A 20,448-nucleotide genomic window follows, 5' to 3' on the forward strand; every position below is an offset into this window, starting at 1 on the left:
AAGGTTACTTTAAGGGCAAAACCAGCCAGATTTGTGAGGGAACTACGATTCCCAGAACCCCTTGCGGTCGTCCAGGTAAGAGACTAAGGTATTGAGAAGCCCCGCCCACAAGGGGCGTGGCCTCGCTTTCTATTTGACAACGCGCCAAGAGGGAGCTGCAGCGTCTCCTTAACCCGGCCTTTCGCAGCGGCTGCCTTAATGACAGCGAGGTTTTTCCGTCCGCGCGGCGCCCCCGGCTCCCTCCTCACCCCGGACGCCCAGTTGCGAATCCTCCGGATGAGGCTGGTGGCCGACGCCATCTTGGCCTCTGTTGTTGTCAAGGACGAGGGGGCCGCGGGGCCTGCCGGGAAGGAGGGAAGCGGGCAGCCGCGTCACGGCGAAAGGAACCCTGGGAGGGAGGTTGGGCTCAGGGATAAGCTTTGCCGCCGCGCGACATGCCGGGAAAAAGACCTTTCGGGTACCAGAAGTGGGAAACCTGCTGCGCGCGGTGCATTCTGGGAAATGTCCTGCGGAGAACACCAATGAAATCTCGCGATAGGCGGAAACTTTGGTCCTCCTTTTGGACTTCGATTCCCAGAAGCCTCATCCATCTTATCCAACGGACAGGAGCTCTGGGAGCTGAAGTCCACACCGTGAGAATGAACGGGAGGTGCGAGGCGGGCAGGGCCGAAGCCTCGCGACGTTTCAGCGAGAGTGGGCGTGGCCTCCCGAGGTGATATAAGAGCCGGGGCCTGGCCACGTGACCCTTTCTCTCGCGGCCTGTCTCTCTGCGTGCGCCATGGACACGAGCCGCGTGCAGCCCATTAAACTGGCCCGAGTCACCAAAGTGCTGGGCCGGACGGGCTCCCAGGGACAGTGCACCCAGGTAGGCAGAGAAGGGTTCACTGGGGCTGCACTCTGCACATGCTCAGGGGCAGTAGGAGACTGCATCCACACTGGAGAAATAACCCGGTTTGGCACCGCTTTAACTCTTTACCTGGCTCTCTGCTATGGAATTCTGAGAGTTGGAGTTTGTTGTGGGGCCCAGAGCAGAGCTTTAACTATCTGGCTCAAGGCTATGGAATTCTGGGAGTTGGAGTTTGTTGTGGGGCCCAGAGCAGAGCTTTAACTATCTGGCTCAAGGCTATGGATTCTGGGAGTTGTAGTTTTGTTGGGGGCCCAGAGCGGAACAGAGCCTTCCGCTCTGCCCCACAACAAACTCCAACTCCCAGAATTCCATAGCAGAGAGGCAGACAAAGAGTTAAAGCGGTGCCAAATTAAACCTTTTCGCCCCCTGCCCTCTTTCCCCCTCATCGGCTCAGGTCCGCGTGGAGTTCATGGACGACACCAGCCGCTCCATCATCCGCAACGTCAAGGGCCCCGTCCGGGAAGGAGACGTCTTGACGCTTCTGGAGTCGGAGCGCGAAGCCCGGAGGTTGCGCTGAGCGACGCTCGCAAAGCCGCCCCAGTGAGTATAGCCCACGGCTTCCTCCTTTAACCTCAGTGCGCTTTCCAGGGGGTCTCTGGCACTGTGTGTCCCATCATCCCTGGCCGTCTTGCTTGGCTTGGGCTCATGGCAGTTGAAGTCAGACGCATCTGATTTCTGCCCGTCATGGTTTCACCCTGGGCATTGACAGGGGTAATGTGGCCCTGTTGGCACTCTTGGACATCTCAGCGGCCTTCAATACCATCGACCATGGTATCCTTCTGGAACGCCTGAGAGAGTTGGGTATCGGCAGCACTGTGCTCCAGTGGTTCCGATCCTATCTCTCGGGAAGGTTCCAGATGGTGATGCTGGGGGACAGTTGCTCTCGTAAAAGAGAGCTGACATCTGGCGTCCCTCAGGGCGCCATTCTGTCCCCCATGCTGTTTAACATTTACATGACACCGCTGGGACAGATCATCCGGAAACAAGGAGCACTGTGTTATCAGTACGCTGATGACACCCAGATCTATCTCTCTATGCTTCCGATTGATACAGTGACTAGGGAAGGCACCTCTCCTCTGGATGCCTGTCTGGAGTCAGTAATGGGCTAGATGGGGGAAAACAAACACAAGTTGAATCCAGAGAAAGCAGAGGTACTTGTGCTAGGTACCCCAAGTCCAGACAGAGGGATTTACCATCCAGTCCTGGACGGGGTCACACTTCCCCTAAAGGACAAAGTTCGCAGTTTGGAAGTACTCCTGGACTCATCCCTACAGTTATTATCTCAAGTGGATGCGATGGCCAGGAGTGCTTGGTACCAGCTTCGGCTGATACACCAACTGTGCCCCTGTCTGGACTGAAAGGACCTTGAAACAGTAGTACACACATTGGTAACCTCTCGTTTAGATTACTGTAATGCGTTTTACATGGGGCTGCCTTTGTACCAAGTTCGGAAGCTTCAGCTAATTCAAAATGCTGCAGCCAGATTGGTCGCCGGATCCTCAAGGCAAGACCATATAACACCGGTACTAAAATCTCTTCACTGGCTGCCAATTAGCTTCCGGTCCCAATACAAAGTGTTGGTTATTACCTTTAAAGCCCTACATGGCTTGGGCCCGAGTTACTTGAGGGAACGCCTCTCCATACATAATCCGCCCTGCACTCTCAGAACAACTGGGAAGTATCTACTTGAGCATCCCAGGGTAAGATTAACATCTACCCATCATAGAACATTCTCGGCCATGGCCCGCAGACATTGGAATAACCTCCCAGAAGAGATACGCTGCATCCCTACATTGGAAACCTTCAAGAAGGCATTAAAAACTTCCAATTAGCATATCCCCCCAACTCTTTTTAAAGTCTACCCCTCTGCAGAAATTAAATCAATATCCTAATTAGGACTGGCACATTGCATGTTTTGTAGATAGATATTATTTTTATAAATTGTTTTGATTAATTATTGTTGATATTATGGCAAATTGTATTTTTAATACAATTTGTATATTGTATATTGTCTTGTTGTTTTATACTCTGTTGTAATCCCGCTTCGATCCACCGGGAGAAGCGGGAAATACAAATAAAATGTATTATTATTATTATTATTATTATTATTATTAAGTTGGCAAGCGGCTTGAAAGCACACATGCGGTGAATGGACCATGGAACTAAAACCAATTTAATTCTTTTTCTTCCTTTGTTTTTCCTCCCTTTCCTTAGACGGATTCAGAACTGTCCTGGGTGACCTGCTTGTGAAGTCTGGGTTGCGATGTTGAAAGCTGGATGTGACTGAAATAAAGTTGGTTTGGCTCTCTTAACACAATTCTGGTGTGTGGTGCGTGATTTGCCAAGACAGAGCCATTTGGGGATGATTTACATAGTCCCAGTCACCCATGTTTTACGATGGTTTCAGTGGTGGTGCTGGTTGGAGTATTCCAGAGTTGTAGTTAGAAAGAGCTGGTGGATTTTGTGTCAGTGGAGTGATGTCAGGCTTTAGTTGTAGGATCCTACAGTTTGAAGGGACCGCAATGGCTATATAGTCTAACCCCTGCCAGGGAGGAGTATACAGGTAATGCAGGCCACCCAACCACTGTTTAAAACTCCCAACGGAGGAGTTTACTGCCCTCCAAGGCAGTGTATTCTACCACTGTCCAGCTCTTGTGATGGAAGAATTTTTCCTATTTGACTGTTGATTTGTGTTGGGTGTGTGATCTACTGGGACCCCTGGATCTGTTCTGCATGAATGCCATCAGTGTCACTCATCCTATATTTCTGCCTAAATAGCTATCAGGCCAATTTAGGTCCAAAACACACAGCAGAAATAATCCAGTTTGAGACAGCTTTAATTGTCGTGGCTCAGTGCTAGGGAATCCTGGGAATTGTAGTTTATTGTGGTACCAGAACAGTCTGATAGAGAAGGCTAAATATCTCAGAAAACTGTAATTCCCATCGTTGGCTTTAATTGCCGTGGCTCAATGCTAGGGGATTATGGGAACTGTAGTTTCCTGAGACATCTGGCCACCTGTCAGAGAGCTCTGGTGCCACGATAAACTACAATAATCTCAAACTGGATTATTTCTGCAGTGTGTTTTGGACCTAAGATTTGTGGCCAGCCTCTGAATGGCAAAAGGTGGGAATGAGAAAGGACACACAAGCCAGGAGAGCCTGCAGCAGCTTGCCTTGGATCACACCTTGGGAAAAAGGCAGGAGGGGATAAGCCAAATACTGAACATTCATATACCCTCCTTGGCCTCTTCCCCCAACTAAGTTGAGGGACTAAGGGACAAACTTGTCTCCCTGTCTCCTTAAAGTTGGAATTTCACAAGAAACATTTCAAGTGTTAGAGCTTTTTATTCTGTGAAATAATAAATTGAGTCAATTTATATATAAATACAAAAACCGGCATCGTGCCTGATCCCTTGTGCTTGGTTTCTTTGTGTAACCTCTTTTTAACCAGAGTTCTCCTTGACATTTGTGAACATCTAAACTGAGAAAAGAGGGAAGCAAATTAGCCTGCCTTACCAGCCCCCCCCCCTTTAAAAAAACATAGTTCTATTGACTATAATTGAAATAGAAAGAAAAGTAGAGAATGGGGGAAGGAAAAAGCATCCCTGGATCCATTTTGGAAGAAGCCTTCAGGAGGTCTAAGGAGGGTTCGACGTGCCTTTGTTTACTTCTGCAAGGCTTACTTGACCTGGTTGCTTCATTTCACATGGGCATCATCTTAGTTTTGAATTAAAGTTTGCTAAAACATGTATTGCTGTTCTTTTGGGTTCTGTAGGGTTGCATCCTTACTCTTTTCGCTGTTCTAACCAAAGTCTCTGATCTCCCACCAACTCTAGTTTGCGACACAAGGTGTTTTTGGTGGCAAAACAGTAGGAGGAGAGGCCTTCCTGTCCAGTCTGAATTGGTAATGTTGACGGACCTCAATGAGGACTTAAGGCCTTAGTGGAAAGTGTAGCTTCTGGGGTTGTAGAGGAGGAAGGAGAAATATAGCTGCCTCCTTTGTCCTCCATAGAGAAGGACTAGTAAAGAGATCCATTAATGCTGAGAGTCCAAGGAAGTATAGTGAAATATAAAATTCTGATGTGAGTATCCGTCGTTCAAATCACTTTCTGGCCCAGGCTTTAAAGTGGTCTGTTGTCACTGCAAGGACTCTTCCCGTTGTCATCCTGCAAGCAGAGGGAGGGAAATAAGTACTTATTTTAGAACATATTTCATACCCTCTGACATTCTGTAGATGAAAACTGTGACATATGTATGGCCATTGGCCAACCAACATAGAAATGTGTTCAAAATTTGCAATGTGGAAAGAACACACTTGGACTGCTGGCGACCCTAAGGAGAACCTGCCATGGGGTTTTCTGGGCAAGGTGTGTTGCCCAGATGGACTTGTGGATGATCCAGTCGATTTCCATGGCCGAGGGGATATGAACCCTGATCTCCCAGAGTCCTACTCCAGTGCTTGAATCAGTACACCAACTGACTGTATTCAACTAAAATGTGCAAATATGTATGGCCTTTTTTGAAATGTAAGTGCCAAGCCTTACACTTAAACAGATCCTGTTTTTAGCAGATACCTTATAAAGGTTTAAAGTATAACTAGTTTTTTTAAAGCTGCACCTTGTTCTAATTGTGTTGTGAGATAACTTGAGTCTAGTATATAAATTAAATCAGATCTAGACACTTATTGAAGTCTCCGCAGCCCAGGTTTTGCTGCTGATGAAATTCAGCCAAGCAATTCCCAGTAAAACCAGAATTCCTGGGGGAATGGGATTGACTCACCAGGGTCAGTGCAAGCGAGTGTGTGAGGCGGGTGGAGATCAGAGCAGCTATGTCCCGGTGACCAGCCTCCAGAGCGATGGAAACGGCATCATTACCGTCCTGGAGTGAAAGGGAGCAAGAACGTTTTGAGGCAAAGATGAGTTGAAAATTGAGGCTTGTGGGGTTCCAGGGCCTGCAAAAACATTCCCCCTGGCTTACATGATCCACGATGGAGACGTCGCAAGCCGGCTGGGACAAAAGCAGCCGAACCGTTCCTGCCCTCCCGTGTTCACAGGCGCACATGAGCGCAGTGGAGCCCTCCTCGTCTTGGAGGTTGGTGTCCGCCCCACACGCCAAGAGGACCTCCACCATCTCCTGCCGCCCGTGGCTCACGGCGAGCATCAGGGCTGTTTGACCGGCCTGGAAAACATGCACCACAAAGTGAAAGAAAAACGGGGGTCCAAATTTAAGATTTCTAGAAGTGGTGCCAAATCTGGCCCTCCTCATGGGTCAGTTTCCCAGCTTCAGTACTGTTTTTCTCCCCCCTCCATATGGCAGGATGGTCTCCCAGCAAAGCAGAGCTACCGGTTGTTATAAGGGCAAGTTTATTCCCTCCCTCTAGCCCCAGACATATCTCACTTGACTGGCTTTGGCATTGACGTTGCCCATGCTGAAAAGTCTCTGGACGATGGCCATGTCGGCTTCTTGCTCCACTGATGCCAAGGCGGCCAACATCAGGGCAGTATAGCCAGCTTTGTTCTGATGGTTGACGTTACACACTCCTGAAAGGTTGGGACAAAGGCAGAAATTCAGTCAGGTGCGTTCCTCTGATTTCCCAAACCAGCCACATGATGGGGAGGGGCTTCCTTTATTTCCAATGTGGGGTAAATACTGCAGTGCTATGTACTTTTTCAAATATCCTCAAGGCATCAGATCCTTTCTGATCTTGGAAGCTAAGCAGGTTCTGCCCTGGCTAGTACTTGGATGAGAGACACTAGATGCTGGAGCCTTTCAGAGGAAGGAACTGGCAAAACCCACCGCTGAAGATTCCTTGACTAAGAAAACCCTCTGAAATTCATGCGGTTGCCATGGGTCGAGAGGTGACTTGAATGCACAGACACATATAACTATTTCAATAAAGAAAAGTTAATAAATACAATTGTTTAACACAAAGAAGATAGCGTTATAACAGCTAATTATGTCATTTTGGGAATGTGACCTTGTTATGGACTTATCCCTGAGAAGAGGCAATGCAGTATTTTTGTCTGGCATTACATCCAAGCTTGTAATGACATCATATTTAACCCGTTCCTTCCAAGACCAGCCGCTTACCAGTGTCCAGTAGAAGCTGGACAATGTCAAAGTTGGAGTGGGAGACGCTGTAATGGAGGGCTGTGTTCCCATTCCCGTCGGAGAGGTTGATCACGTGGGACAGCAGGGCCGGCGAGATTTCAGCAAAAGCCAGGAGGTGGTCGGCAACCTCATCCGCCAATGAGGCCTTCTGGCTGGAGACCCGGAACCACTCCTGAAGTACAAGGCCTGTGGCAGAGAGCTGGAGACCGAAAACGGAACCCAAAAACCATGAGCCTCCATAGATTCAACTGGAGAAACCATGCAACACTCAAGATTTTATAATCCCTTCCTGAAAGCTTTCCTGCAAATTGCATGAGGGGACTTGCCCAAGATCACCCAGGGGATACCCATGACTGAGCAGGGATTCGAACCTTGGTCCTCTGGAGTCCTAGACCAACACTCAAAGCATGACACCACACTGTCTCCATTGTGATGTTACTTCCAGTTGGCTCTGACTTATGGCATTCCCCTCCTAGAGCTGTCTTGGCCAGATTTCTTTAGAGGGGATTTGCCATTGCTTTCCTCTGAGGCTGAGAGAGTGTGGCTTGCCCAAGATCACTCAGGGTGGGAGATGAGCAGGGATTTTAACCCTGGTCTCCCAGAGTCCTAATCTGCCACTCAAACCACTATTTGGATTCCAGAAGTTGTAGTCTAAAAAAGGAGCTTTGTCAAGCTCAAGTTTGGAATGCCCCATAGACTGCTGGACAGAGCTGGTCCCACTGTGCAATTTCTATGCCCCATGCCTGGGGTATTTCAGTCTCCTTCCCCTCTCTGCCCCATTTACTCACCATCTCTTTGCTCTTGGGGGCAGCTCCGCCACGGCTAAGATGGCTCCGCAATAGGAGACAGGCTTCTCTCATCCGGGGACTGAGTTCAAATCTGCCAGAGGAGAGCAGCCCAGAGTCAGACATACGAATGAATTTTGTGTGCAGCAGTAGGGATATACTGTACAAATGCATACACAATAGGAAACTGAGACCTGCGAAGAACAATTTGGAGAGCTGGGAATGTTTAGTTTGTTGAAGAGAAGACTATCATATCATATAACATGTTAATATGATAATATAATTATTCCCTTCCTCCTCCATTTTACATTCTACTGTGACTCTGACGGACTGGAGTTTTCCTCCCTTGTTGATTTTGATTCTTTGCAAGCAACTAGGCCCCAGCGAAGTCCCATCAGACAAGGCAGCATGCTCCAAGGAGCATCGCTTTGTGTAACTGTGGCCTGTTACAGACTGCCAAAATAAAGCTGCTTCAGGTCTCTTTGGAGGTATGCTATTTAAATGATGCATGGGTCCTAAGAGTCCAGAGGTCGCGCCAAAGCCACACTCCATTCCTAAGCACTGGAGTGCGGCTTTGGTGCAGCTTCTGGATTCTTAGGATGCATGCATCATTTAAACAGCATACCTCCAAAGAGACCCGAAGCAGCTTTATTTTGACAGTCTGTAACAGGCCTGTGTGTTGTGATCCTACCTCCTTAACAGCAATTCAGTTCAGGTGTTTTGACTGGAATGGCCCCAATGGCAAAGAACACAAACTGCCAGACTTACTTCTCTTTCACAGTGGGGTCGGCCACTCCAACGGGGTTCTTTCCACCTTCTGCTGCTTCCTCCGGATCGCAGCCCAGCTTTCCCTGATCCAGATAGGTGCTGCCTGGGTCACAATTGCTGGGGCCACCTGTGCGGGTGGCAAAATCTCCATCAGAGGAGTCGGTGCTGCCATCCGTGTCTGTCTCAGAGCTGAGAGGGGACCGCTTCTTCGTTTCCACATCCTCCTCTTCTTCTTCCTCCTCCTCCTCTTCCTCACTTGAGGTGCTTTCATACCTGCCATGAGAGATTGGGGGAGGTCAGGCAGCCCCCAGAGCAGACTCGGCGGTGCTCTTATCCCTTGCTAGAATACTTAAAGGAATGCCTTCTTCTGTACTGTCTGCATTCTGCACTCTAAGGTCCTCAGGGAAGAATCTACTTCAGCCAAAAAAATCTAGACTAACCTCAGTTACCCAGAGGGCCTTCTCCACTGCTGCTCCAAAGCTATGGAATGACCTGCCAAAGGAGATCCACCACATTTCTACTCTTGCAGCCTTTAAGAAGGCTCTTAAGACTGATCTCTTCCGGCAGGCCTTCCCTACTTAGTTCCCCTCCCCGTTTACTGTGACTCACGTCACTCTGTTCACCAATTCTCTTAAATTTAATGAGAAGAATTAAATTAAAATTAATTAAAATTAAATTCCTGCCTCAAGAAGAAGAGCCCTCCCTCCATGCCAACTGTCATCATCAGACCTGGGAGGAAGTGAAAAAGACAGGCCCAAATCCATCAGGTCTAGCTGTGAATTCTGTGACTAACGTTGCTCTCTTTTATCTTGTTTTATTGTATTTTATTTTGTTGTATTCTCTGTATTTTTATTGCTGTAACCCGCCCGGATTCCTTGTGATTGGGTGGGCTATAAATAAATCATCATCATCATCATCATCATCATCATCATCATCATCATCATCATTATTGCCACAGTCTTGCACTCAGGTCTAAGGGTGCATCCACACGGTAGCAATAAGACAGTTTGACACCACTGTTAAGTGCATTGGCTACATCCTACATAACCCTGGGATTTGCAGTTTTACAGGGTCTTTAGCCTTCTCTGCCCAAGAGCTCTAGTGCCTCTTCGAACTACCAATCCCACAGTTCTGTAGGATAGAACCATGGCAGTTAAAGCAGTTAAATGCATTATTTCTACAGGGCAGCTGTACATTTGGTCCCACTGCAGTTTAATTTAGGTTGCAGGAACGGGTTTGGGGAGGACTGGTGGGGGGCTTTAGGGCCTTCAAAATTGTGGTCCAGGGGCCACATGTGCCCCCCCCAGACCATTCCTGATCTAGAGACATATGTGAATCCCACCCCAGTCTAAAAACACATTGAACAAGCCAGTGCAATAAAAGAAATCACAATTAAGAACTTATCTAGGCTTGCCATACTCCTTCCTTTTTCTCCCCTTTTTCAGAGCTAATATTTATGTCTTACAACTCTGCCCTACAGTTCGACTGCAACCAGATCAGTCCCTGATATTATTCAGTATAGTTCAATAATTAATAGTAATAATTGTTATTTAAATACAGCTGCAGGTGGAGTGTCCCTTATCCAAAATGCTTAGGACCAGAAGGTTTTGCAACAGCATTTCTGCAGTAATTCAATAAATTAAAGTTTTTGTTGGGAAAATTTTTGAAATCTACTAAACCTATCTTTTTTTCTTTTTCTTTTTGGAGGGGGAAGTTCAGCCCCTCAAATAAAAACCATTGTAAAGTTCGTACTAATAACACAGAGCTGATTCAGCACTCCCACTGGCATTGGAGGCACTCCATCAACCTTCCCCACCTCCCAGACACCGAAGAGGAGAAAATGGAAGGCTTCGTACTCGCCATTCAGTACTCCCACAAACTGCAGGGTCTTCCGCCCAGTTCCTGCTTCCATCTTGGCCAGGCTGTCCTGCTTCTTCATGATCGATCTGAGGCCTCCTGGAAAGGAAACAGGAACAATGAGTGGCACAAGATGTGAGGAAATCCCTTCCATACCCCTCAACTATGCTTTTGACAGGGACAGTCCCCATTAATCCCCTGCCACCCCACTATCGCAGCTGTTTTTCAAATGTCCCGGTTTCTCTCTCAAAAGTTAGCGTCAGTTTCTTTGCTTGAGACCTTCCCCTCACACACTTAACAACCAGCTCCGAAACTCAATGGTATATTCTTTCCCACTGGGGAAGGAAGCGCTCACTGCCCATGCACAGAGGGCACCGAAAACAGATCCAGGAACTAAGCCATGGGTGCCCAAACTCAACTTTAAGCCCTCGCTATATAATGGGACCATTCTGCTTTTAGTGGATAGCAACGTGGCCTCAGAAACCATATTTGCAATCGGTAGCTCACCCGCTCCTGTAATGTGTTCCGAACTCTTTTCTGTCTTTCTTTGTATGACAAGCACAGTCTCTTCATCCTTTCCTGAGGGCTCTGAGATCAAACACAGTTCCTGATCCAGTCCTGAAATCTCCATCTGCAGAGTCTGTTTGGCAGATTCCCTCTCAAGAGACTGGGATGGCTTTCTGAGTTTTCCATCTTCTGGAGCATCCGTGTCCATACCTGGTTCTTGACCACAAATGTGACCTCCAGAAGCTCCATATTCCCTCTCCGTTTCCATCTGCGTTGCTTTATCGCAGCAACGGAGAGATGTGAGACATTCCTGTTGCAAGTCACAGCCCACGCCAACACAAGCAACATGTGGGGAACAGTGGACACCTTTGTCCACCATTTCCGTGTGTCTGCCCACAGCTTGGCATTGCATGACCGGAACGGCATCCACGCATGCCTCCACTGTCTCCGGCCGCGCCATGGTCTCCTTGTCGAGCTGGTTCCTTGGCATCCTGGCACAAACCTCTATCCTCAGCTCTTCCAGTTCATCCGTGGCTTCCTTCAAGTGTCCCTCCAGCATGGCAATGACCTCCCTTTGGTGCTGGACAGTCTGCTGAAGGAATTGGAGCTCCTTCTCTGCCTCAGACGAGACCCCAAGCAAGGACTCCATCACCCACACCTCTGCGTCTTGGGTCTCCAGCTCTCGGCCGACAGCCACCTCTCGCTGTGACCTTTGGCACCGGTAATAGAAGACGGCCTCGTTCATGTCCACCTCTTCTCCAACGGCAACAGATTTGTGCAAAGACTCTTCGGCTTTTGAAGGACGGGTTGATCCTCTTCCCATTTTCCCGGCTCTCTCCGAACCGGACAATTTCTCAGTCAGTTTCTTTAACCCCGCAATTTTGCTCGTCCTTGGCTTTGGAGGCCCATCCATGTTTTCTGCCTCAGCGTGCTCCTCATGGATGTCCTGGCATCCTCCTCCATCCATGCCAATGGTGCCTCCTTTGGGCGATCTTGGAGGGAAGCAGAAGATCTCACCTTCGCCCACATCGGACTCCCGTTTACCCCATGTGCCGGACACCAGCTCTTCCTTCTCCTTCTTCAGTTTGCAAATCTGTAGCTCCAAGACAGGGATGACCTTCACTTGCTCTTCCAACTCCTTCAGTTGTTTGAGGGCGGCCGCCATTTGCTCGCGGACGTGGTGGAGGTGCGCGGGACTGACAGCCGCAGCTGGCGTGCTTCTGCCTGAATTGGAGGGACTCATTTTTATGGGGACGCTGGGGTCGATGTGACTCTCCCCTGAAGCATAAGTCCAGCTTGCGTTGACTTTGGAAGGGCTAGAGGGGGTCTCAAAGGCGGACGGGGTCCCTCTCGCTGTGACACTTCGCTGCTCTTCTTCCAGTCTTTTGCTTGTCTCCAACAAAGTCTTCTCTACCCGTGATTTGGGTGACGGAGGAGGAAGTAGCTGAAGGGCGGGGGACAGCGGGAGGGAGGCTTGTTTGCTTGTGGGCTCCCTGATTTCAGAGGAACTGGCCCACAGTTTGGTCCGGGGAGAGAAGGCGGGTTTTCCGTCCTCGCTGGTCACCGACGAGAGAGACTCTGTGGAGGTCCAGCCACCGGTTCGGCCGTGGGATGAGCTCAGTCCCTGCTTGGATCCTTTGGTCTTGCGCTGCAGCGGAAGCTTCCGGAGGGTTTGGCCTCTCTCGATGTCGTCCACGTACTTGAGGAAATCCAGGTCCAAGAGGAAGCCATAGGGAGTCTCTAAAGAGTAGGGGGCCTTCTCTCCGTCCCGATCCTGGTTGCGGTACAAGAAGGGACCCCCCAAGTCTGAAAAGCAAGCAGCACAAAAAATGGAATTATTAAACATAGATGAGTGAAGACTTATTTCACAATATATAAGTGGAAATGCTCAAGAGTGTCTTGCACACCCTTCAATGTTTCACAGGACATGTGTGGCTGAGCTGCACCAACAAGTGGCAAGAAGGAGCCAAAATTATTAATAAGGAAGAGCAACAAAACTGTTTTATGCAGAGAAAGCCTGGCATTTATGTCGTCCTAAATTTAGGAAAGGAAAGCCTCTAACTGCTGCTTCTCCTGCTGCTGAGTTAGCTGAGTGCAAACCACTTTTGCACTTTTAATCTTGGACAACTGGGGGCAAAAGAGGAAAAGTGGGAGGAGGAGGAGAAAAACCATGAACAACCTTCCCTTCTTTCAGGCTGGATCTTACAGGAGGCCACCTGCAGAATGGCGCTCACCTGGGAGATTTCGGTCAAGGGAGGCCGGTTGGGCCATTTTCTTCAGCTGCCTCTTTCCAGAATGGCTGACAGGGACAGCGCACACCTATTGGGCAGAGAAAAGAGAAATGTTAAAGACAGTGGGCAACAACAGCAGTGCTTTTGCACATGTACAGAGTGCCTTCTCTCTTCTGACTAAAAGCTTTACCTTCTTCACATGGGCAATTCTCAGGAACATCCCACCTTTAAGACATGGCAAAATCCCACCAGTCTTGACTTGTCCGCGCAAGAATAACTCACTTTTCATTTAATTCCTCTGGGAAGCATCTCTGAATTGGCTCCGATTATTAAAGAATTGGTTCTTTCGCTCCTCTGCCAAGCAGTTTGGGGGTTCTCCCCAGCTCCCCCAAATCTTTCTGCCTCAGCTTTACCAAACTCTGCATTTGTCTTGGAACTTGGAAGCTATAAATATGCCATTTCAGTGGTTTTCCTTTTGTAGGGGGAAGAAAAAAGCGCACTCCATGCGCCTGAGGACAAATCAGAGCTTAAGAATGTGAATGTGGCCGAAGGGTGGAGGCCTTTTCAGTGCAGAGGCAACAGATGAGGATTTTTATTTTTATGACACAGAAAAAAAACATGCCCCGCGCATGAATCAGGCGGACAGACGTGCTTGGGATACCGGCGCAAAAAAGGAGACGGCTCTCTATGTCTTCCTAGGCAACTTCTAGGACCGTTTTCCGGATACGTCGGAGAGGCTGTTTTGGCCAAGGAGAAGGTGAAACCCATCAATGGCACCTTCTAAAATTAGCCAAGAGGAAAGGGCCGACCTGCCGCCTTCTCCTCCTCCTGGCCAGCTCTTCTTTCCCCTTGAATGGGAATGAAATGTTTCGAAATGAGGCCCAAACGCAGCAAAGGAAGGGAAGGAGAGGAGCTGGTTAACCCCTGGCTCCCCTGGACAAAATCATCAGGTTTGTCCCAAGGCACAGCTCAAAGTGTTGGCTATGACCTACCTGGCTTCCCATGGGATCATGTCTAGACTGAGATCCAGATCCAGAGGATCTCATAGAACCTTAGAGTTGGGAGGGATGCCAAGCGGCTATTCAGCCCAACCCCCTTCTGCCATGCAGGAACTCACCATCAAAGCCTTCTGATGGATGGCCATTCAGCCTCCACTTAAAAACCTCCAAAGGAGGAGACTCCTCTGACACACTTCCAGGAAGAATTCTTCCTCATCGTCCTCTTTTTCCTGTTTTCCAATAAAAACCCATTATAGGTCTGCTTTTGTTGTTCTTACTGCATGTCAAGTTGTTTCTGACTTATAACAACCCAAAGGCGAACCTGTCATAGCAAGATTTGTTCAGAGGAGGTTTGCCATCGCCCTCCCCTGAGGCTGAGAGAGTGTGACTTTGCCCAAGGTTACCCAGTGGGTTTCATGGCCAAGATGGGAACCGAACAGTCCAACACTCAAACCTCTGGGCCACACTGGCTCTCTCTCCCATTATCGGTTTGCTTTAGGGTCGCCATAAGTCAGAAGCAGCAAGTCACACAGCACAACACAAAAATATATTAAATACCTACCCCTAGAGTCCTGTGTCCAAAGAGGACCGGATTTGGTTTTTAGACCGAAACGTTGCAGACAGAGCCCTGTCTTAGATACAAAATCCAGAATTGTGTTTTAAACTATTCTGCCCCTTGCTCTCCTTTTCAGACTGGAAAGAGTCAGTGGGGCTCCAGGGTTCAGGAAGCAGAGGAAATGGTCGGGATCTGGACCCCAGGCTTGGAAGGGGGCCAGGCAATGACTCCATGGGCCCCAAGGGAGGCTTCGCTCAAGAGGCCATTGTCTGGGGCTGGCCAAACAGGTGGCGCATCTGCCGGACCTCTGACCCGGGGCACGTTTTCCCACAGAGGCGAGTGTGAGAAAAAGGAGCCACCCTCTCCAGCCTCATGAGTGGAGTAGGAAAAGTCATTGGGGGGTGGAATGCAGATTCCTATGGAGAGAAACTGCACTGAGACCAAGGTTTGAATCCCCACTTGGTCATGAAAACCCACTGGTTGGCGTTGGGCAAGTTGCACCCGCTCAGAGGGCACTGGTGGCAACTCTACTTGGAGTCCATCTTTTAGGCAGCCAAAATGGTGCAGTATTTTGAGTGTCGGCTTCAAATCCCTCCTCAGTCCCAGAAACCCACTCTGCCTCCTAAGAAGGCAAGGGCAAACCCAATTCTGGACAAACTTTGCCAAGAAAACCCTGTGATAGGTTTGCCAGAAGGCTGCATAAGTCAGGCAAGACTCGAAGGCACACACCAATAATTACTATTGTTCAGCCACATAAACCCATGGAATGGATTGGGGCAAGTCACACTCTCTCAGCCTCAGAGGAACCCCCTCTAAACAAACCTTGCCAAGAAAACCCTGTGATAAGTTTTCCTTAGGTTCACCATAAGTCAGGAGCGACTAGGAGGCACCCAATGACAAGAAATGGAGAGAAACCAGATGTGAGAAACATTCCCACCTTATCGGGTGCCTCGTGACAGTCATCTGGGCAGCCAAGCAAAACAGGAGGTCCAGAAACAGAGTTGTTTGTCTCCATCCTCCCTCTTGACCAGCCTGGTCCCAAGGGAGAACAGGCAAGGAGTAGATATTCCCCTCCAGTGTTGACATGGAGGAGGGAGGCCTCCATCTAGATCAATACTGTCCACTCTGACTGGCAGCTGTGCCTCTCTTGGGCTTCAGGCTTCCCAGTCCAAGCTGGGATCCCATCAAGAAACAGAGGCAAAGGAAGCTCCTTACATACTGGGCCGAACTATTAGCCTGGCATTGTCCACTCTGACTGGCAGCAGCATCCCCTCTCCTGGGTTTCAGGTGTGATTCCTTCCCAATTTTCCCTAGTTGAACCTGGGATCCTCAACATAGGGATAAAAGGCAGCTGCCCTTATTATATCTGACAGACCCACGGAGATCCATCAATGATTCCCAAACTTTGGTCCTCCAGGTGCTTTGGATTTCAACTCCAAGAAGCCCCAGTCTGTTTGACCAACAGTGAGGAATTCTGGTAGTTGACGTCCAAAACATCCGGAAGACCAAAGCTTGGGAACCATTGTCAGACTGGCACTGAGAAGGCTCTGTCTCTTGAATATCAAGACAAAATTGCGTCAACTTCTTGCTAGTTGAATCCCTTTTTTGGTTGACCTGGGAGTGCATAATAAGGAAAGTAATCCATTCCTTTCCTCCTCCATTGGCTGGGGCTGCTGGGCATTGGAGTCCCATCCCTGACTTAGCCCTTCCTAAGGCAAAGCACTGAGGGTGGGAAAGGGGAAAGACTCTCCCTTGGGCTAGAAGCCAAGGAAAAATGGGAATTTACAAGTGGAAATGCACCAAAGCAAACTCCCATTGTCTTATCATTTCCCCTCCTCTTTTGTGCTTCCTGCAAAGAAGCCAAAACAAACATCCAAAAGATGAAGCATTCCTTCCAGCATTGGCTCTTCAAATAAGAGGAGCCAATGAGCATGCACCCAAGGCTTGCAACTGCAAGGCCCATCGGCCTGCACCACTGGCTGATGGGAGCTACAGTCCAAAGCAGCCAGACCATCAGTTCAACTCTTGGTGGTGTAGTCAAGCCTAGCAGGGCTGAAGCCCCAGATCTTTTTTTTTATGAGTGAGGATTGCAACATCCATGTGCCACCTCCTGTTCCTGCTGAGTTGAATTGCAACCCCTAGAATAGGTGGAATGGGAGGATTTCCCCTTGAATGTCATTCTGACATGGCTGGATTGGGAAGCCATGCACCAAGGTGATGAGGAGCCACACTTCCCCCTTGGAGGGGAAGGAAATGACCAGGGAGGCCCATCCGGCTGGAGAGAAAAAGCCATTGTTTGGACTCAGCGGGCCAAGGGCCAAAAGCAGCCGCCTGGCTTCCTGGAAAGGGAAGGAAACGGCTGGCACACGCCTTTATCATCAGTGGGACAGATTGGCCAAAAGGCATGGAGACCTGCCTGGAAGGCTGCCATATAGAACACATACCTTCCCACTGTCCAAGTTGGGCAAGGACCATCCCCATCCATCCTCTGCCTTCCCACTGTCTCTGCTGCTTTTAAAAGGTCCCCGTTCCCCCTTTGGCCTCAGTTGCTGCAAAGTGCAAATGGAGGCACACAACAACAACAACAACAACAACAAAGTGGAAAGCAGCAGGAAAAGAGGGAGACCCCATAACAGGAGGATAGACACTGTCCAAGAAGCCTTGGCTGCTGTCTTGACTTTGCAAGACCTGAACTGAGCAATCGATGACTACGGCAGGTGCCTGTCGGGGATGATGGACCCTGAAGAGTGCTATACTGACCACTAGACAGCTACCTGTCAGGGATAATGCACTCTGAGGATTGCTGTACTGGCTATTAGACTGCTGCCTGTCGGGGATGATGGACTCTGAAGAGTACTGTAGTAGCTGGGTTGGTCTAGGTGACCTCTGATGTTCCTTCGAGCTCATTGAGGATTCATTGTACATTCAGAGTTGGTACAGATTAGCCTTTGTGCTGGAAGCTATTCTGGAATGAGAAATGCTAGAGGGATGAAATGTTCTTTTTATTTTATTTTTCAAAAATGGATCGCTGATGGGAAGCGGAGTCCTTTTGGTGCCAATCTGGGAGTGTGGGAAACCCAAGTTCAAAGAAGGAGGGGGGCTCTCTCTTGACAAAGGCAGATTTATCTTCTGATTCCATGACTTCATTCCTTTCCCTGAGCAATAAACTCTGATTCCTATCAGCTTTGAGGGATGGGGTCTGAAAGGAAGCCCCTGTTTCCCTTTCCCCATGAGTCAGAAAGAAGAGAAAAGGGTGGAGAAAGATCCTGGGGGAAAAGGCAACTGACTCCAGACCTTGGGGCTCTACAGTTCCAGAATCCCTCAGCTGGGGATGATGGCAGCTGCAGTCCAGCACCCAAGAGCCAGAGTGTTGTAGTGGTTACAGTGCTGGCCTGGGATTCTAGAAGGCCAGGGTTCGAATCCCTGCTCAGCCACCTGCCTTATTCCCATCCAGGGCAGCTCACAAGATGACCTAGAACCAAATGCACTTCAAAATACAAAACATTGCAAAAGCTTTAGAGCAACACATCCTGAAAGGATTCTTTTAGAGGAAGGGGACTACAAGAGAAGCCCCCCAAAACTACACATCCCAGAATTTCTGCAGGAGGGGGCCAGGGCTCTTCTAATAAGGCCAAATCGCATTATTCCCACAGTGTAGATGCACCCGGTCTTGCTAGGAGAGGAAAGGGGCTGGGAAGCCCCCCATCTCTGCCAGTAGAGGAGACCCATTTGATCCAGGGGGGACTGACAGCAGGGGCAATGGGTCTATTCTGGAGGAGAGCAACCAACCCATCCACCCCCCAAAAAACCCCAAAACAGACCTCAAATTTTAGGGCTGCAAATGGAGACCCTCTCCTTCCTCCCTTTCCTTTCCTTCTCTTTTCCTTTTCTTTCTTTCTTGCAGTGTCCGGAGTGACTCCGGATTCAAGAGACAGCCTTGGAGAACATCTGGGCGATTGACAAGGGAGGGGAGGAGCTTAATGGGAGGAATTTGGGAAGGGGAGGGGCTCTGGGAGTACTAGACGCCCCCCTTCCCCAATTCCAGTGCAAATCCAGCTGGAACTTTGCATTTCCCTGCTGGAAAGGTGTGTGCCTGCGCCTGTTTGTTGCTTTGGAAGGCCAGAAGTGCTGGGAGTGCTGCAGGGCGATCCAGGAGGCCTGGGTTCAAATCGCTGATCAGCCATGGAAATTCACTGGGAGGCCTTGGGCAAGTCCCACTCTCTCAGCCTCAGAGGAAGAAAGGTGCCAAGAAGTCTGGCCAAGAAAACCCTAAGGCACAGCCAACTCATGGAGATAAGTGGGGTATCATGGTCTGAGTGTCGGACTAGGACCCGGAGAGACCAGGGTTCGAATCCTCTCAGCCTCAGAGGATGGCAAAGGCAAACCTCTTGTGAAGAAACCTGAAGACCCAGCTGAAGTTTGACTGAGGGAAGGAAGCCCATCCTGCTTTTTGCAGCTTCCCACGCTCTTCCCTTTACTCCCAATAGCAGCCACTAGATTGGAGGAAGACTTGCCTTCAGGGGAAGAGAAAAGCCATGGTTCTCTTATCCTCTCCACCATGGATGTCACCCTTTGACATTTTGGGCCGAGAGAGAAGCGTCCAGTGGGTTGGCCGCAAAAAGAAAGGCCTTTCTTTCCTCTTTTTGCAGAGCTTCGTCATCTGTTTTGGAAAAAAATGCACATTTTCATGCGCAGCGACTTCTCAGACCATCAGAGGCCCATCAGCAGAGGCTGTTTCTCACACGCTGAAAGAGGGTCACAGTTTGGGGAAGACAATCCCTCCATTCAGGCCGGACAGCCCCGCAAGGCGGGACAGTCACCCCTCTTCTCTTCTCTGTCCTCCTTCTTTGTCTTTGTAGGTAGTTCTGCCCACATCCTCCTCTCTTTCCTTGGGAGGAACATCTGGATTAATTCTTCCAGGTGTAAATCTGAAGCAAACTCAGACCCCACAGACAGTGACTGCTTTTGTCTATATGGGGTGGTGGAGGTGAAGCGGTTCCCGGTTTCAGTCACAGGATCCTGGAGTTGGAAGGGACCCCAAAGGGCAATCCAGTCCAACCCACTTCTGCCATGCAGGAAGACACACTTCTGCCATGCGGCATTGCCAGAGCAAGCCATCCAGCCTCTGTTTGAAAGCCTCCAAAGAAGGAATCTCAACCACGCTCCAAGGAAGTGTCTTCCTCTGTAGAGCAGCTCTTACCCTCAGGAAGGTCTTCCTGATGTTTAGGAGGATCCCTTTTCTTGTAGTTTGAATCTATTGCTCTATGTCCTTATTCTCTGGGGCAGCAGGAAATAAGCTTTCTCCTTCCTCAATATGACATCCCTTCAAATATTTAAACAGGGACATCATATCATCTCTTAACCTTCTCTTCTCCAGGCTAAACCTACCCAGCTCCCTAACCCACCTTTCATAGGACTTGGGGGTTTCCAGACCTTCCGCCATTTCAGTTGCCCTCCTCTGGACACACTTCCAGCTTGCCAATATCTTGAAGTGTGGTACATGGCACTCCAAATCTTCTCTGCGTAAATAGCCCAGAGGTGCTGGATCCCATTGGATCTTGAAAGCTGAGCAGAATCAGCCCTGATTCGTACTTGGAGTTGAAAAGCATGCAAAGCCCAGGCAATGGTGAATAGTTAAAGTATTCAGCATCCATGCACTGGTTAACATGCACTCAAAATGGGCAATGTCCAGGCACTGGCGCATGTCTAGTTACAACGTGCAACGTCC

The 20,448-nt window shown here is 49.2% G+C and overlaps 2 protein-coding genes across 4 annotated transcripts; one reads left to right on the forward strand and one right to left on the reverse strand.

Annotated features, from left to right (window-relative positions):
- Positions 1 to 709: 709 nt before the first annotated feature.
- RPS28 (ribosomal protein S28) lies at positions 710 to 3,224 on the forward strand. The gene is made up of 3 exons (XM_042477815.1): positions 710 to 865; positions 1,302 to 1,447; positions 3,122 to 3,224. The coding sequence occupies exons 1-2, from the start codon at positions 779 to 781 to the stop codon at positions 1,422 to 1,424; spliced, it is 210 nt and encodes a 69-aa protein (XP_042333749.1). The 5' UTR covers positions 710 to 778; the 3' UTR covers positions 1,425 to 1,447; positions 3,122 to 3,224.
- Positions 3,225 to 4,030: 806 nt separating this feature from the next.
- On the reverse strand, positions 4,031 to 19,995 carry KANK3 (KN motif and ankyrin repeat domains 3). Of its 3 annotated transcripts, none has more exons than XM_042480029.1 (11): positions 18,542 to 19,995; positions 13,170 to 13,254; positions 10,936 to 12,741; positions 10,428 to 10,527; positions 8,572 to 8,844; positions 7,807 to 7,897; positions 6,998 to 7,217; positions 6,305 to 6,447; positions 5,885 to 6,085; positions 5,687 to 5,785; positions 4,031 to 5,073 (listed from the first exon to the last, which is right to left on the reverse strand). In XM_042480029.1, exons 2-11 carry the CDS (start codon positions 13,204 to 13,206, stop codon positions 5,029 to 5,031), a joined length of 3,015 nt encoding a protein of 1,004 aa, XP_042335963.1. In that variant the 5' UTR covers positions 13,207 to 13,254; positions 18,542 to 19,995; the 3' UTR covers positions 4,031 to 5,028. The 3 variants fall into 3 exon arrangements, with proteins under 3 accessions (XP_042335963.1, XP_042335960.1, XP_042335961.1); XM_042480026.1 differs by lacking the exon at positions 18,542 to 19,995 and adding an exon at positions 15,658 to 17,205; XM_042480027.1 differs by lacking the exon at positions 18,542 to 19,995 and adding an exon at positions 14,284 to 14,325.
- Between the last annotated feature and the right edge of the window lie 453 nt (positions 19,996 to 20,448).

This window comes from Sceloporus undulatus, chromosome 7 (genome assembly GCF_019175285.1).
Source record: "Sceloporus undulatus isolate JIND9_A2432 ecotype Alabama chromosome 7, SceUnd_v1.1, whole genome shotgun sequence".
NCBI classification, from domain to species: Eukaryota; Metazoa; Chordata; class Lepidosauria; order Squamata; family Phrynosomatidae; genus Sceloporus; species Sceloporus undulatus.

What these genes read in the sequence shown, in the direction of transcription:
- RPS28 (XM_042477815.1), top strand. Translation starts at nt 779, where the DNA reads ATGGACACGAGCCGCGTGCAGCCCATTAAACTGGCCCGAGTCACCAAA. An exon ending in CCCAGGGACAGTGCACCCAG is followed by an intron (nt 866 to 1,301) that starts GTAGGCAGAGAA and finishes TCATCGGCTCAG; the next exon opens with GTCCGCGTGGAGTTCATGGA.
- KANK3 (XM_042480026.1), bottom strand. Translation starts at nt 15,825, where the DNA reads ATGGAGGCCTCCCTCCTCCATGTCAACACTGGAGGGGAATATCTACTC. An exon ending in GTGGGAGTACTGAATGGCGA is followed by an intron (nt 8,845 to 10,427) that starts GTACGAAGCCTT and finishes CTCTCATGGCAG; the next exon opens with GTATGAAAGCACCTCAAGTG. An exon ending in ACGTCTCCATCGTGGATCAT is followed by an intron (nt 5,786 to 5,884) that starts GTAAGCCAGGGG and finishes CTTTCACTCCAG; the next exon opens with GACGGTAATGATGCCGTTTC.